Consider the following 17,378-nt stretch of genomic DNA (forward strand, 5'->3'; position numbering starts at 1 on the left):
CACTCCCGGTCCCGGTCCAGGAGGCGTTCCCGTTCTCGCCGCTCCAGATCTCGGCACCGTTCGCAGTCCCGGTACCGCTCTCCATCGCGGTACCGGTCATACTCGCGGAGACGATCCCGGTCCCGGTCTCCTGACAGACGCTATCGGCACCGATCTGGCTCTCGGTACCGTTCCCAGCACCGGTCCTCCCGTAGCCGCTCCCACCGTCGGGACTCAAGATCCCGGTCGACCTCCCAGCACCGGCACGGTAGATGGTCCCGGTCTCATTCCTGGCACGGCGAAGACCGGCACCGTTCCCCGGCACCGTCCAGAGACCGACCGGCGGCGTCGATGGCACAGTCACAAAGTCTCTCGGCACCGCCGTGGCCCTCGAGACAGCCGTCCATCTCCTCTCAGGCAGACAGCACAGTTGATCAGCGCACAGAGCCTCAAGGGCAAGACCAGGATCCTCCTCAATGGGGTTTCTGGACTCCATGGGCCTACCATGAGACTCAAGGAGTGCCTTTTTCCACTCAGTGCTGCAGGGCATCCGACCACAGAGCGCCTGAGGCTACGGTCAGCAGACCTCCTCCCACAGCCGTGGTAGAGGAGCCGCTGGCATCCACAGATGCGGAGCATCCCCCTGTCACTGAGGCCCCGCAGCACCTCGATGAGCCCCCACCGGACACGTTGCTCCCGGGCCTATCATCCTCTTCCTCGCCGGATGAGGCCGTGGCTGGGGCGTCCTCCTCGGGCCCTCCACCAGTCGATCTCCAGGCCCATCAGGACTTGCTACGACGGGTGGCCCAAAACATAAACCTGCCTGTGGAGGAGGTGGCAGAGGATGATGACCCCGTCGTCAGCATAATCGAAGCAGATGCGCCTCTTCGTGTGGCCCTGCCCTTCATCCGCACTATCCAGCGGAATGCGGACACTGGCAGTCCCCAGCATCCATCCCGCCCACCGCTTGGGGGGTGGAGAGAAAATACTCGGTCCCATCCAAGGGATACGAATATCTCTACACGCACCCAGCTCCATGCTCGTTGGTGTCCAGTCCGTTAACGACCGTGAGCGACATGGCCAGCCGGCGCCAGTGCCCAAGTCCAAAGAAGTGCGGCGTATGGACCTTTTGGGCCGTAAAGTCTATTCGGCCGGAGGCCTCCAGTTGAGAGTCGCCAACCAGCTGGCTCTCCTCAGCAGGTACACCTATAACACCCTGGTGTCCCTCTTGAAGTTCTCTGAGCTTGTGCCATCCGACTCCCGGCCTGAGTTCACGGCCCTAGTTGAGGAGGGTAAAAAGGCGTCCTGCTCGGCCCTTCAAGCCTCTCGGGACTCTGCAGATTCAGGAGCCAGGACTTTGGCCTCTGGAGTGACCATGCGGAGAATTTCGTGGCTTCAGGCCTCCACGTTGCCGCCGAAGGTCCAACACACCATCCAGGACTTGCCGTTTGATGGCCAGGGTCTCTTTTCTGAAAAGACGGACTCACGACTGCAGACCCTCAAGGATGGTCGAATCACCATTCGCTCCCTGGGCATGCACACGCCTGTTACCCAGCGGAGATCCTTCCGGCCACAGCCGTACTGCCCGTTCAACCAGCCCAGACCGCGGCCCGATAATAGGCGCAGGGGCAGAATGAACCGGCGCAGGCAGTCGGGCAACCAGGGAAACCAGTCCCAACCGCCCTCTAAGCCTACCTTGGGACCCAAACAAAACTTTTGATGGGACGCCCAAGGACGGCCCACCAGTTTCTTTACCGGATCCTTCCCCGTTGTTTTTCAACCGTCTCTCCCAATTCCTACCGGCATGGTCCCAGATAACAACCGACGACTGGGTACTTCGTACGGTGGAGTATGGTTACCGCCTCCAGTTTATTTCACCCCCTCCCTCCAACCCACCCTACCCATCCCTCTTCAGGGACCCCTCTCACAAGCAATTCCTCTTGCAAGAGGTCGAGACTCTGTTGAGTTTGGGTGCCATAGAGGAGGTGCTGGAAGGCATGCGGGGCAGGGAATTTTATTCCCGATATTTCCTAATCCCCAAGGCGGGGAGGTCTGCGACCAATCCTCGACCTCCGAGAGCTCAACAGATTTCTGGTCAAGCTCAAGTTCCGCATGGTAACCCTGGGGACCATTATTCCCTCCCTGGATCCGGGAGACTGGTTTGCCGCCCTCGACATGAAGGACGCGTATTTCCATATTTCTATTTACCCTCCTCATCGTCGCTACCTGCGCTTTGTTGTCAACCACGAGCACTACCAGTTTACGGTGCTCCCCTTTGGCCTCTCCACGGCACCGAGGGTCTTCACCAAGTGGCGGTGGTCGCCGCGATCCTTCGGTGTTGCCGGATACATGTTTACCCGTATCTCGACGACTGGCAGCAGCTCGTAGCACAGCAAATGGCCGAGATCCTAGGCCTGTTCCAACACCTAGGCCTTATGATCAACGCCGAGAAGTCTACCTTGACTCCAACGCGGAGGATAGAATTCATCGGCGCGGTCCTGGACTCCAATCTTGCCAGGGCCTGCCTCCCTCTGCCTCGACACCAGGCCATGGCTTCCATCGTCCGAAGCCTGCGGTCCTTCCCGACGACAACGGTGCGCACCTGCCTCAGCCTCCTAGGCCACATGGCAGCGTGCACTTTCGTGACCCTATACGCGAAACTCCACCTTCGCACCTTTCAAACGTGGTTGGCGTCGGTTTACCGCCCACACAGGGACTCGATAGACACGGTGGTCACGATTCCGCAACCAGTCCTCGTATCGCTCAACTGGTGGTTGGACCCAGGGGTGGTGTGTGCCGGGGTTCCGTTCCGCCCCCCTCACCTCTCCATCACTTTAACTATGGACGCCTCGACCATGGGGTGGGGTGCACACCTCGGCGGCCTACACACCCAGGGCCTTTGGTCACCCCGCGAGCTGACCCTCCACATCAACGTCCGGGAACTGCAAGCGGTTCGCTTGGCGTGCCAGACCTTTCGCTCCCAACTCCAAGGTCGCTGCGTGTCCGTCCTCACAGACAACACGACGGCGATGTTTTACATCAACAAGCAGGGCGGAGCACGTTCCTCCCGGCTTTGCACGGAAGCGATGCAACTGTGGGACTTTTGCATAGCCCACTCCATCCATCTAGTAGCATCGTTTCTCCCGGGAGTGCAGAACACACTGGCAGACCGCCTCAGCAGGTCTTTCCTCTCCCACGAGTGGTCGCTTCGTCCCGATGTGGTGCATTCAATTTTCCAGAGGTGGGGTTTTCCCCGGATAGACCTTTTTGCCTCCAGAGAGAACAGGAAATGCCATCTGTTCTGCTCTTACCAGGGCAGCTCCCTGGGCTCCATCTCGGATGCATTCCTCCTCCCGTGGAAGGATCGCCTGCTGTATGCCTTCCCTCTGTTCCCCCTCGTACACCGGGTACTGCTCAAGCTCCGGAGGGACAGGGCCCACCTCATTCTCATTGCTCCGGCGTGGCCGAGACAGCATTGGTACACCCTGCTGTTCGACGTCTCAGTAGCGGATCCTATTCCCCTCCCGCTACGGCCGGACCTCATCACGCAGGACTTCGGCAGGCTTCGCCACCTGGACCTGCAGTCCCTCCACCTGACGGCTTGGCTCCTGCATGGCTAACCCGAGCAGAGCGGGACTGTTCCGCTGCAGTGCAGCAGGTGCTGCTAGAGAGCAGAAAACCTTCCACTCGGTCGACCTACCTCGCCAAGTGGAAGCGTTTCGCGCTCTGGTGCAGTCAGAAAGGTCTCAACCCTCTCCTGATCCTTATTCCCAAGATCCTGGACTATCTCTGGTCCCTCAAGGAGCAAGGCCTCGCGATCTCCTCCTTGAAAGTGCATCTGGCGGCAATTTCCGCCTTTAGGCCCAGCATAGGGGAACATTCCATCTTCTCCAGTCACATGGTTTCCCGTTTTCTAAAGGGACTAGAACGCTTATACCCTCCGGTACGGCGCCCAACTCCTACCTGGGATTTGAACTTGGTCTTAGCCAAGCTTATGGGAGCCCCCTTTGAGCCCTTGGCCACGTGTTCCCTTCTCTACTTGTCCTGGAAAACGGCCTTCCTCGTCGCGATTACTTCGGCGCGACGGGTCTCTGAGCTTCGTGCCCTAACGGCTGACCCGCCGTATACTATCTTCCATAAGGACAAGGTGCAGCTTCGGCCACACCCTGCCTTCCTACCTAAGGTGGTGTCATCTTTCCATGTGAACCAGGACATCTTCCTCCTGGTCTTCTTCCTGAAGCCGCACACATCTCGTAGGGAGCAGCAGCTTCATAGCCTCGACGTGCGTAGGGCCCTCGCCTTTTACATAGAGCGAACGAAGCCTTTCCGCAGGTCGCCTCAGCTCTTTGTGGCGGTAGCAGATCGCATGAAGGGCATGCCAGTCTCTTCCCAGCGGATTTCGGCCTGGGTAACGTCATGTATCACGACATGCTACGAGCTCGCTCAGGTTCCGGCTGGTCATCTCTCCGCTCACTCTACAAGAGCGCAAGCCTCTTCTGCCGCCTTCTTAGCCCATGTCCCCATTCAGGACATCTGTCGGGCGGCGACCTGGTCTTCCGTTCACACCTTTGCTTCCCACTACGCACTGGTGCAACAGTCCAGAGACGATGCAGCCTTTGGCTCAGCAGTCTTACACTCTGCCACGTCTCACTCTGACCCCACCGCCTAGGTAAGGCTTGGGAATCACCTAACTGGAATGCATAGGAGCAATCACTCGAAGAAGAAAAGACGGTTACTCACCATTGTAACTGTTGTTCTTTGAGATGTATTGCTCCTATCCATTCCAGACCCGCCCTCCTTCCCCACTGTCGGAGTAGCCGGCAAGAAGGAACTGAGGAGCGGACGGGTCGGCTGGGGTATATATCTAGCGCTATAGTGGCGCCACTCCAGGGGGCGCCCAGCCGACCCACCGAGTGTTGCTAGGGTAAAAATCTTCCGACGAGCCGTGCACGCGGCGCGCGCACACCTAACTGGAATGGATAGGAGCAACACATCTCAAACAACAGTTACAACGGTGAGTAACCGTCTTTTTTCTTTTGTATAAAATCTACTATTTTAAAAATGAGAAAGAGAAGACAGGGCCACAAATCATATGTCTACACTGCAATAAAACATCTGTGGCTGGCCTGTGTCACCTGACTCAGGCTCACAGGGCTCAGGCTGCGGGGCTATAAAAATTGCAGAGGATGTTTGTGCTTGGGCTGGAGCCCAGGCTCTGAGATCCCATGAGAGGGAAGGTTCCAGAGCCCAGACTCCAGACTGAGCCCAAACAGCTATACTGCAATTTTATAGCCCCCCCAGCCCAAGCCTCAATGAGTCCAAGTCAGCTGACATGGACCAGCCATGGATATTTTATTGCACTGTAGACATACCCAAATGGTCTCATAGCCGAGCTGAGGTTTGGATAGGGCAGACTGAAGTATAGCTTAAATGTTTTTAAACTTTACTTTATGTTAACCAGTGTACTAAAATGGAAAATTTTGTACCAGTTCAGCTGTGCTTCTTTCCATATTACTTTTTTGGCACAAAAGATATTTTACAGTGCCATCATAATCCTCCTTATAGGACGTGCAGGAAATGTTGCCATTAGTAAGGTTGCCAGATACTTTCCATTATAAGAACCTGTTTTCAGTTACTTATAATTTTGCCAAACTTAACAGTTTGGACTGAAATTGTCCTTGCTAAGTGTCTCAGGCATGTGTGTTTGTGTTTTGGTTTTGGTTTTGGTTTTTTTTTTGGCAGGGAGGGAAGTTTTAGTAAAAATGATTCAGCCATTTCCAAGAAATAGATTAGGGGAAAGTGCATTGTATTGCCCATGTTAAAAATAATAATAATCCTGTCACTATTTTGTTCCATGCTTTGGACCAGGGACTTGAAATTTGGTGGTGTTGAGGCAGGAGGAGTCACCCTCTTGTGAGGGATGCCTTTTTTTTGCTATCCCCATGAAAACTTGCCCATATTTGGACAAGTCAGAACACTTCTCTTTGCTCATGCTCAGGAGAAGCTTGTTTGACAGCTAAATTACCCAAAGATTCCACCTGAACTCGGTATATTCTAGCCCAGCTCTGCAGGACGATTGAAGTGAAGAGGGGGACACAGACAGCAGGAGCTGGGGGAAGGGCAGGAATAGAGGATTGGGGATAGGCGCAGGAGCCAGGGAAGGAATAAGAGCGGAAGAATGGGATAGGAGCCAGATGGGGATGGCGGGGAAGAAGCTGGAGAAAAGAGGCTAAGAACAGAAGAGGACAGGGAGAGGCTGAGTGAAATGGGAAAAAGGGTCTCTTACCACTAGCAAACACTCCCTTCAGAACCTGGAATTTAACCTGATAGTCCTGAGTCTGCATTCTTCTACTGTCAGCAAATAGCTGTGAAACCTACTGGCAAAGTGTGTGTGTCATCCTACTCTAGTGTTGGTCCACATGGAGGATGGCAACCTGCTGCTGCTGCCAGTTACTCCATGAGCTCAAATGGTAGATGTCTGTGGACCTAATGGTCCAAACTCTGTTGATGTGTTAAGTTGGGGGTCAGTCTGATTCCACAATATTTGGTGGGTGGTGTTTAAAAGAATTAGGAAGTTACATTTTTAAGAAACTTGCATTAAATGGGCATTACGGTTGTGACAACAAGCTCTCAAAGGTTAGGAAATTCCAGAAATAAGGTTGCGTAAGCAACCATATGGTTACCTCACTCTTCAGGGACCTCTCATAGGAGAGAATCCCTTTGTAAGATGCAGATTCTTTTCTCAAGAAGAGAGTCAAATATGAGGTTCCTTAGCAACACCAAGGGAAAGGATTTTATATCTGCTATTTCCTGATCCTCAAGACAAATGACAGTCTGACACCCATACTGGACCTCAGAAACCTCAACAAGTATGTAAGAAAATTCAAGCTCAGGAAGCAGCAAGTTGGAGTTCATGCACACTTTCACAAAGCACTGCTCCTCAGCCTTAGAGTTGCATTCTAATGCTCAGTTTGAGAGAGCAGCACAACAGTCCATATTTAACTAAGAACTCCACTCACCATCATCCTGCTGATATCCCACAAATGGGTGTGCACAGAGATGCTTGATGAAAAAAGAGATTACTAACCAGTAACTATTGTTCTTCAGAAGTCATCTCTGTATATTCATACTACCTATCCCCTTCCTCTCTACCTCAGAGTTCTATATAACATCTGGACTCGACAGTTAGAGGGAAGGAATTGAGGTGGTTGGTGGATGCATTCTTGTCGCGTAGGGCACTGATGTTGCACGCATGCAAGATCTCTCATGCTTCTCAATGGACGTGGATTTTCAAGGCAGTTCCACAGTTCTATGCTTGGGGCACCATATTCCACAAGTGTAAATGCACAGAGGTGACTCTCAAAGAACAAATAATCTCTGTTTACCTGGGCAAGTTTAATTTTGGCATTTTCTAACTTGGGAGTGCTTCTCTTGGTAACCTTATCATTCATTTAGTGTGATTTTTTGGGGGGGATGTATCTATAAAAAGAAATCTCTCGGAATTTTAGTCATATGCTAGCTATTAATGTTCATTTCCTTGCTGTCTAGGGTTATGATAATTCAGAGAGCAGTGTTCGTAAGGCTTGTGTTTTCTGCCTTGTAGCCATTCATGCAGTAATTGGCGATGAACTAAAACCACATCTCAGTCAACTCACAGGCAGCAAAGTAAGTGGAGGATGCCATTTACAGGAATCCTAGTCCCTAATTGCATGTATATGTTTACGGTGTAGTTGTGAGCAACTATTAAAACTAAAAGTATATATCTGAAGGAATAATAACCCAGGTTGCTGAAGCTACTAGCAAACAGAGAGGATCAAGGTGACTTTCATATGTGAGACTCAAAAATATGCAAACCATAAATCCAATCTTCATGCAAGTGAATTTCTCATTTATTTATAAGAAATGCTAAATTAGGCCCCATGTTTTGCTGTGTTAGATTAGATTTGGTTATATTATAAATTAGCTCAAAAGCACAACTGTGCCTCAAAATATTAAAAACAATTCTCCTTGAAAAATTAGATTAAGGAACCTTTGCATAAACATCCTTAAGATGGTTGAGTACACCTTCAAAATCAGTGTATTTATTTAGTGTTGTGTATATATTACATAAAATGGTAGGTAATTCCACAGTGAACATAATCAGTGTACTGACTTTCATCTCCACCATTGCTCCATCTGGTGTTGCCTTTTGAAAATGTCATTGTTTGGTGGGAGATAAATGTACAGTAGAAGTAAATTAACCAATTATGTTTCTATCTGTTCCTCTCCTTAAGTAATTTGCATGCCACAACCTTTTAAGTACACTTTATTTCTGTATTTGGAAAAAACACAATCTTTAATGCGTCTTTCCGGATGGCTGCACATTTGCAGAAAAATTTAATTTACATAGAGACAATTGAACATTAATTATATATAATCTTGTCCTGGGAAATACATAAGATGACTCACTTTTATGCATTATGATGAGTGATAAGATCCAAAACTTCCACTGTGTGGATATTGCCCCCTTCCCCTTTTTTTAACATGATTTTACATAGGGTGACCCAAAACCAAGGACTTTTTAGGGAATAGAAAACCCCACTTACCCTGAGCATTAAGGGCTCCCAAAACCCTACCAGTGACTAGAATCAAAATAGGTTTTCTCCAATAAAAATAACAGCAACTTATTCACAGTGCTTCTAAAATTTAGGAATAAACAACATTAACCCCAGCTCAACTACTTCAGCTTCCCCCTTTTTTGTGTGTTTAACTCCTTGTGAAGAATGTTGCTCTGTTTTGAGGTTTTCACTTACAGGTACATAAAAAGATACTTCTTCCTTTATTTTAAATTCACCTAAAGATTTTTTACTTTCACCGAAGGGAAAACAGCTCAGTTATTAAAGTTGGATGAATATTTTTTGGTTACCAGATGTCCCTTATAATCTTTAGTTTAATCATTAGGGTACTGTGCTGAGTGTGGGAAACTCAGGTTCAATTCCCTCTGCCTCATGAGGATCGGTGACTTGTACTTGGATCGCTCACATCCTAGGTTGGGTGCCCTAATCACCACACAAGAGAGTCGCTCTCACTCTCTTTCCCTGGCAAAATGACTATGTATTGTCATAAATTACCATGAATATCTACTATAACTGACAATGGATAATCATTGGGCCAGGGAGAAAGTGTGAGAATTACTCAGTAGCCAGGTGGTTAGGTCATCCATGTTGGATGTGGGAGACCCCAGTTCAAGTTACTGCTCCACATCAGGCAGAGGAGGGAATTGAACCTGGGACTCCCATGTCTCAGGAGAGACCCTAACCACTGAGTTACTCCTGGGGGAATTCTGCACAATGCAGAATTTTGCAGAAAATAATGTTGTGCACGTAGAATTTCCTCCGCCCCCCACAGAAATGGGCTCAGAGCTACTGGTCACCACGAAGGGCTGCTGGACCTGGCAAAGCCCAGCTTGTAAATAGAAGGCAAGGCCGGGGGGAGGGGGAGGAAGAGGGAACTGGAGGTTTACCAGCAGCTGCAGTTCCCAGCACACCCTGATGGAAGGAAGCAGTGTCATGTGGGAAACTCCATGCAAGCCTGGGACCCAGCATCAGTCAGTTTCTCCCTCTGGATTCCTGGACGCTGGGGGGTAGTGGGTGTGAGTGTCTGGGCTGCGGGGGGAGCAGAGAAACAGGAACTGGGTTGTCGTAGGGGTTTCTTTAACTCTCTACTTCTGGGGAAAATTTTGTGTGTCTGTATTGTTACAGACATACTTGCTGACAGCTATTTTGAAATAAATTACCAAAATAATTGAAACTGGCATGATTGTATAGTGTTATTTTGAAAAATAAAATTTGCAGAATTTTAAAATATTGAGCACAGAATTTTTAATTATTTTGGTGCAGAATTCCCCCAGGAGTTCACTGGGATAACGGTTATAAAAGAGGTCCTCTTCTCCCCTCCCCTAGGCATTTTGTGACTCTAGTCCTTTATTTTTGTAAAACCGCTCAAAACTGAAATGAAAAATGTTGGGTTGAACCGAAATGTTTTGTTTCAACCTTACTCTAAATATTTCAGACTTTTTGATTCGCCAAAAAAATTAATTTTCAGTTTGACCTGAAACAAAACTTTTTTCGGTGTTTCAGAATTACCAGCAAAGCAAAAAATCCATTATTCACTCAGCTTTATTTAGAACTTTCTTCACTGTCGTCTTACCCATGCTGATAGACTATTTTAGAATTTTTACTATTAAACTGTGTTTCTGATAAATGTTAAACAAATGCATTTCTGAATTAAATCTGCAGATGAAATTATTGAACCTTTACATCAAACGTGCACAAACAGGTTCTGGAGCAGGTGACACAGCAGCAGATGTTTCTGGACAAAGTTAATGAAACTGACCACAGTGAACCAGGTCTTCTAAAGAAAGGACAGGCACTCTGATATCAGTGAAAGGAAAATTCTCACACACACCTTTGGAACTCTTTTTTTTTTTTTCCCCAGTTTGTCTTTTGTTTTCTTTTTTTGTTATTTTTTTTTAAACTGATGGCTACCCCTCAGCCTGCATGTGACTGTTGCAGTAGAATTATTCCAAATCCAAGGAGAAAACAGTATTAATATCAGCTGGTCAAAACACAATAAATTTTAAAAATCTAATCCATCACTTTTCCTGTTCGCACTCCTCTGTGTGTCTTCCCATTAACTTTTACCAGTGTTATGACTGTATTTAAAAAGAATTTTTAAAAATGCTAATTAAACAGGAATGCTTTAAGCTTTAAAAGTTAAAATCTAAATTCTGTTGCTTTTTTATTTTTGGCTGCAGAATAACATGCCATTTTTATTGCAGTTTTGTTTAAATATCATATTTGCTAGAAAGAAGAAATTTATATGAAACAAGGCAGGACTAGTCTGAACTGCAACTAGACTCAGTCACTGTGTTGGTGGTACATCATCTTATTTGTATCTTGTTTGGGATATTCTGGAGTATGAGAATTATGCCCATAAAAAGCTGGATTGATCCAGTTCTTTGAAAGTGATATTGTTCATTGGTTGTATGTTTGTCCCATAAATAAGAATTTATTGTGAGCAGTAGAGGACTAGTACAGCTAGCACATCATAATGTGGAAGACAGCCCGTTCAGGGTCCAGTGTTGCAGAACTGGTGATAGTGTGACAACCTGCTTTCTAGCAGCAGAGAAAACACTTACTTGATGGACCTGAACCATTCTTGTCACTATCCTTTCTTCAAGCAGGATGCCTCAGAGTGGAGTGCTCTGCCCAAGCATGCTCAGTATGTATTTATCTTTATCACTAGAATGTTTCCTCTCAACCTAGTTGCTGGAACCAGTAGTGTTGTATTGTAACTCACATGGGGGGTATATGACAACAGTGCAGTTCATTGGTTGTCTTTTTAAAAGCACTACAACATTCTGCACTGAATTTTTAGGGTGGCAGGGGAGAATCACAAGCGCTATGAATCTTGCCACTTTTTCAAAAAAAAAATGTTTTGGATGAATTGGGAAAGCAGCACCAAATTATTTGCATGGTTTTCTTGAATAGCATCATCAAGACACATCTGGATTAAGGTGTGAAAATGTTTTCAGGTTGTTGTTTTATTTTTTAAATTTTAGTTTGTTAATAATGCTTCTTTGTATTTATGATAATGGAAAGAGAGAACAAAAATCAAGTAAATATATGTCCTTGAATGTCTTTCTGTTTCTCAGACGTAATCAACAAGCTACTTAGCTGAGAGATGGGGTAAAACAGCACCCTGTCCAGGAATGATGGAACCTGGGTTTGTTTTTTTTTACTATGGTATGGTCTAGTTTTAGGACATGTGTCCTGGTAAGAGAGAAAATAGCAGTGCCAAGGATGTTCTTCTGTTCTAGGCTAAAATTCTCTCTACCTCTTCAGGGTGATTACTTTACTTTTGACTGAGCTGCTGCCCATAGTGTCTTGTGGAAAAACTGTCTATAGAAATCTTTTTTTAATTATTTTTTCAAATCACCATTTGCTACTGTGTATTCGAAGCCCTGTTCTTTATCATGTCGCCAAATATCATAAGGAACTGCTAATGCACTTCAATTGCTAGTTACCTTGAAAGACAAAACTGACTAAAAGTGGAGCTTGATACTTGCAATTACCTTCTTTGAGAGGTCATTTTCACTTAATCTGAAGTGAATCTGACAGAGAAAATTGAGACATGGTTATTAAAGAAGCAGTTTGCTGCTGTTGCAGAGATGTGTTTTCTTTGGGCAGGGGGAAATGTAGAAATGTATGTAAAAACTTTAAAAAAGGAAAATTCTCATTATTTGTCACTGGACCTTTTATTTTTTAGCAGCTGCATCAGGAAAGTAGTGTCTCCCCTTTCTCTCCTCCCTTGTGTGCAACTTTCTCTTTGTTTTCTACTGTTTAACTACATTGTGTATTTATAGTTCTTTGCTTACCATTGTGCATATACTGGCAATAAAATGTACATAACATTACTTGAAAAAAAATTAACAATGTATACAGGCCGTTTTTCTGTTTTATTCAATCATGTTATGTGAAAAATTATAGATGTCATAGGCACCAATATTGTTTTCAAAAGATTCTGCATAATTGCTGTGTGTTCAGAATGCTGCTTTTTTAGACATTCTAAGTATCCCATTTCTCATAAAGGATTTTGCTATCTTTATTTCAGTGGTACAGAAAATCCCAGTTTTTTTAAATTGTCACTCAGATTACAGTTTAACAGCCCTACTTTAAACCTTCTTCATAAGTGTGAATGTATAAGGTGTTAATTCTGTTTGTTCTGAAGAGCGTTCTTTTAAGGCTTGACCTCAGGAGGACTTCGCTATTTCCATTCTTTCTGAACATGGAGTCTGTCCCATTTACACTACAAAAATAACCCTATTTAAATATGTTTATGGCCTCATGTTATAACCTTTTTTTCCCTTAATGATGTGGACAGGAAAAAAAATCTATCAGTCCCTTTGCGAGAGATGTTATCTTGGGTACATAAATAGCAAGGCTAAAAGTTGGTGTGGGGATTGTTTATGTTCACAAAGACAAAAATCTTGTTTTTATAAGAAGCTTGGACCACAGTCATGTTTCATACCATATTTAAACATCCCATTTCCTAAAAAAAAAAACGTAAATTTTAAATGTTTAAAAATTTTTAATCGTCAATAATGACCTGCTGTCAACCTGACCATATCTGCTACTCACAGGGAACAGATTGCTGAGTATGCACTTTCCTGTGAAAAGGATCTGTTTTGTATTCATTTAATCATAGGATAGGAGTGTGGAAGTTTACAATAAAAATGCATATTGCTCCCATTGACATTGGACAAGCTACAATAATCCTTTACTTGGGCTTTATTTCCTATATTGTAAATAAAAGCTAGCTCAGTTTAATTGCAACTATAATTAATGATGTCTTGTACATGTTAAACTGGAGATCTCTAATGAATGCGCATAAAGATGTAGTGCAGTGAAAAGAAGTTTTACAATCTTGTTGGTCAGCAAAAAGTTCTGATAGTTCTAAGGATGATGTCATCTCTTAATAGTCTTTCTTTCCTTGTAAGGTTATAATGCAAAACTTTTAAGCTGGAACACGTATTTTGAAACATATACCTATGGCTCTTAAAAAGTTTGATTTTGGGGGTAGAATATCTATATTTTACAGTTGTATGTAAAAATAAAACCACAATATATCCAGAGTCAGAATAATAAATGTAAAGGTGATTTGACATGCCAATTGTCTTAAAATTAAAATTTGATTGTTGTGTTGTGCTCAACCTAAGCCCCAGCCAGGAAGTTGGGGTAATAAGTTGAAGGCACACTGTAAACTTGAATTGTGTTGATTTTTAATTTTGTTTAAAATTTCCTTTAAAAACTACAGACAACAGATTTGTTTTCAGTGTTTTAAGGGCAGAGTCCTATGATAAGGATTAAATGCTTGTGTCCTGGGAAAAATATTTTGGGAATATCTGTGCTAGCCTTTACAAACGTGTTAGTTACCTTGAATTAATTGGCAATAAAGTAATTCAAGGTGAAAAGTCTATTGAAGACAAACCCCAACTGTCAAATTTCAATTTTCAGTAAAGGAAGCATTTTAAAAGAATTCTCAAATATAACTTTCAAATATAACATTTTCCTTTTGAAAACAAATGCATACAAGGCAAAGCCAGACTGAGGAGTAAGGCTGGTGAATTATGGAACAATAAATGCATTTGATGCTTAATGGTAACTGGAATTATTCTATTTGTTGTGGTAATGTTATGACAAGGTCAGTTACTATGAGCCATAGACTTAGAGTATGGTAAACATTAAACTAAGCAAGAAGAAAATAAAGTGGTGAGGTTGGGACCAGCAAGGTTATCAGAATGAAAACTAATGTTTTTCCATTTTAGCAAACTCTTACCAGTCTTGCAATTGCAAATATCCTAAAATAGTCTAGTACTACTGAATTTTTAATTAATTTGTTTTCATTACAATTTATTTCAAAGAACATTTTTAATAAATACCTTTCTAATTCTCCAGTGTAAATTTTGCCCCCAACCTTTCCAGGCATGCAACTATGTAGACTGCAAAGATACAACTCACTGATCAGAAATGTTCTCTTAAAATTCATTGAATGATACATAATTTTAAAAAGTTTGTCTACCTAAATACAGCAAAGATTTTCAGAAGCACCTACAGGATATACAGGTCCCATTTGAATCTTTGTGCTTCTTAATACCTTATACAGTGAAAATTTCACTATACACCTTTAATAAATGTTTGTCATATGAATGCATTTTCAAATGCCCAAATATGTGTTTCTGGACTGTTTCAGTCTCATGTAAACCTTCCAAAAATATGAAAGTTAATGTTGAGTTCAGGATGAATTGTTAGCTTAAAACTGTTGAAAATAGCCAAAACATCACTGTTTCATAGATTAGGGGACTGGTAATGGAATACAGAGCCTAGGTTACCAGTCAAAGTCCACTCACTCCAGGTTAATGATGAGAGATTGATATTTGGTGACTAAGTGAGATGTATTTGTGAAATAAGTTAGTAGTCTGTCTAGCTCCTACATATAAATATTTATATTTCAAAAAATGCTGCCTGCATGATACACCTCTACCCCGATATAACGCTGTCCTCGGGAGCCAAAAACTCTTACCGCGTTATAGGTGAGACTGCATTATATCGAACTTGCTTTGATCCGCTGGAGCGTGCACCCCCCCCCCCCCCGAGCGCTGCTTTACTGCGTTATATCCCAATTCGTGTTATATCGGGTCACGTTATATCGGTGTAGAGGTCTAGTTAGCTCCCATGTTGATGATTTCTGTATGCATGCCATGGACTGATTGGGTAGAATTGCAGTATACTCTCACCATTAGAGATCATTTCTTCAAGTCAGTCTGAGGCGCTTTAATGTAGTCATGGGGGAAAATTTGAGGTTGCCCAGGCCTTATTTGTTTTATAGATTAACAGAGCATTTCACTTTGGCTTCTTGCCCTGACACAAGCTCTAATTTGGTACCCATGTTAACAAGTGCCATTTTTCTCCACAAGTCCTTTAAGCCAGGTTTGTCTCCCTCTGCAGTGGATTAGGAGATAGCACAGCCAGTCTCTTCCTCTTACCATCCATACTTCTTCTGGAGACCCCACCCTGAATTTGGAAAGATGGAACAGATAATTGACAGGCAAGCAAGAAGAAATCATTTTCCTCTTTTGTTATAAGTATCAAGCATTTATGATACTTATGAAGGAAGGTGTCTTAGGCGAATTCTTAACATACACTGGCCGCAGCGTATCACCAGTGTTGAAGTGAGCCGATTAACGGGCATTAACAACATAGTGGATGAAGCCAAACAACGAAGATGGAGATGGTTGGGGCATGTGTTGAGAATGGGTACTGATAGACACCCTCATATTGCCCTACGATGGACACCACAAGGAAGAAGGAGGAGAGGTAGACCATTGGGGACGTGGCGAAGGACCATTGAAGAGGAAATGAAAGGCATGGGAATGAAGTGGGATGAAATTTGCTGCCTCGCTCAAGAACGAAATGAATGGAGGAGAATGGTTGACGCCTTATGCTCTACTGGGAGTGAATAAGAGGAAGAGAGAGATTTATGTATGTATATTTATGAAAACATTGTCCTGAAGAAAGTTTACACCTTGAGTAGCCCCAGCTATATACAAGTTTCAGAAGATGATATGGAGTAAGCCTTACCGTCCCAGGTAAATACTGAAGCAAATTTCCAGGTGGGAAGCTTCCAAGTTTATTCAGACTGTGACTGCCACATTATTTAACTACCATAAGACAAAGCTGAACAATTATTTTAATACTATCAGCTTTCAAAGAGGTTTGTAGTCAAGCTAGATCCTCTGAGAAACTATTGCAAAAGTATATGCTTTTTATAACTCATTTTAGAGTTCTTAATTAATTTATGAAACTTTGATCAGAGGCCATTATCAAAAAATCACCAATGAAAATTGATTGTATTTACAAGTTTTAGAAAAAAAAAAGGGATGATTTAGTTGGAAAATTCCCATAGTGATGTTTACAAAAGCATTATTTAAAAAAACTGTCAGTGGTCTGTTACTGTTAAGCAGTAGTGACTGATAACATCAGAATGGCCATGCTAGGTCAGACCAATGGTCCATCTAGCCCAGTATCCTGGCTTCCAACAGTGGCCAATGCTAGATGCTTCAGAGGGAGTGAACAGAACAGGGCAATTACCAAGTGATCCATCCCGTCGTCCAGTCTCTGCATCTAGTAGGCAGAGGTTTAGGGACACTGAGAGCGTGGGGTTTTGTCCATGATGACCATCTTGGCTAAGAGCCATTGATGGACATATTCTCCAGGAACTTCTCATTCTTTTTTGAACCCAGTTATATTTTTGGCCTTCAGAACATCCCCTGGCAACAAGTTCCACAGGTTGACAGTGCATTGCGTGAAGAAGTACTTCCTTATGTTTGTTTTAAACCTGCTGCCTATTAATTTCATTGGGAGACTCCTGGTTTATGTGAAGTGGTAAATAACACCTTCCTAATCACTTTCTCCACACCATGATTTTATAGACCTTTATCATACCCCCTCTTAATCTCTTTTCTAAAATGAATAGTTCCAGTCTTTTTTAATCTTTACTCATATGGAAGCTGTTCCATACTCCTAATAATTTTTATTGGCCCTCTCAGTATTTTATCCAGTTCTAATAGATCTTTAAGATGGAGCAACTAGAACTGCACACAGTATTCAAAATGTGGGTGTACCATGGATTTATATAGTGTCATTATGGTATATTGTCTTATTTCCTATCCCCTTCCTAAAGTTCCTAACATTGCTAGCTTTTTTGACTGCCGCTGCACATTGAGCAGATATTTTCAGAGTCATCCATGACGACTTTCAGGAGTAGTAACCACTAATTTATAACTCTTCGCAGTCAGC

At 44.1% G+C, this 17,378-nt stretch overlaps 1 protein-coding gene across 13 annotated transcripts in view; it reads left to right on the plus strand.

The window, feature by feature from the left end:
* The window catches only part of CLASP2 (cytoplasmic linker associated protein 2), a 282,235-nt gene extending 271,496 nt beyond the window's left edge, over window positions 1–10,739 (plus strand). For all 13 annotated transcript variants that reach the window (XM_045007895.1, XM_045007896.1, XM_045007897.1 and 10 more), the window contains 2 exons: window positions 7,528–7,644; window positions 10,257–10,739. In XM_045007895.1, coding sequence (XP_044863830.1) covers window positions 7,528–7,644; window positions 10,257–10,343 — 204 coding nt within the window. In that variant the 3' untranslated portion in view covers window positions 10,344–10,739. The remainder of the gene's footprint in view (window positions 1–7,527; window positions 7,645–10,256) is intronic.
* The last annotated feature ends 6,639 nt before the right edge of the window (window positions 10,740–17,378 follow it).

Source organism: Mauremys mutica, chromosome 2 (genome assembly GCF_020497125.1).
Source record: "Mauremys mutica isolate MM-2020 ecotype Southern chromosome 2, ASM2049712v1, whole genome shotgun sequence".
Taxonomy (NCBI): Eukaryota; Metazoa; Chordata; order Testudines; family Geoemydidae; genus Mauremys; species Mauremys mutica.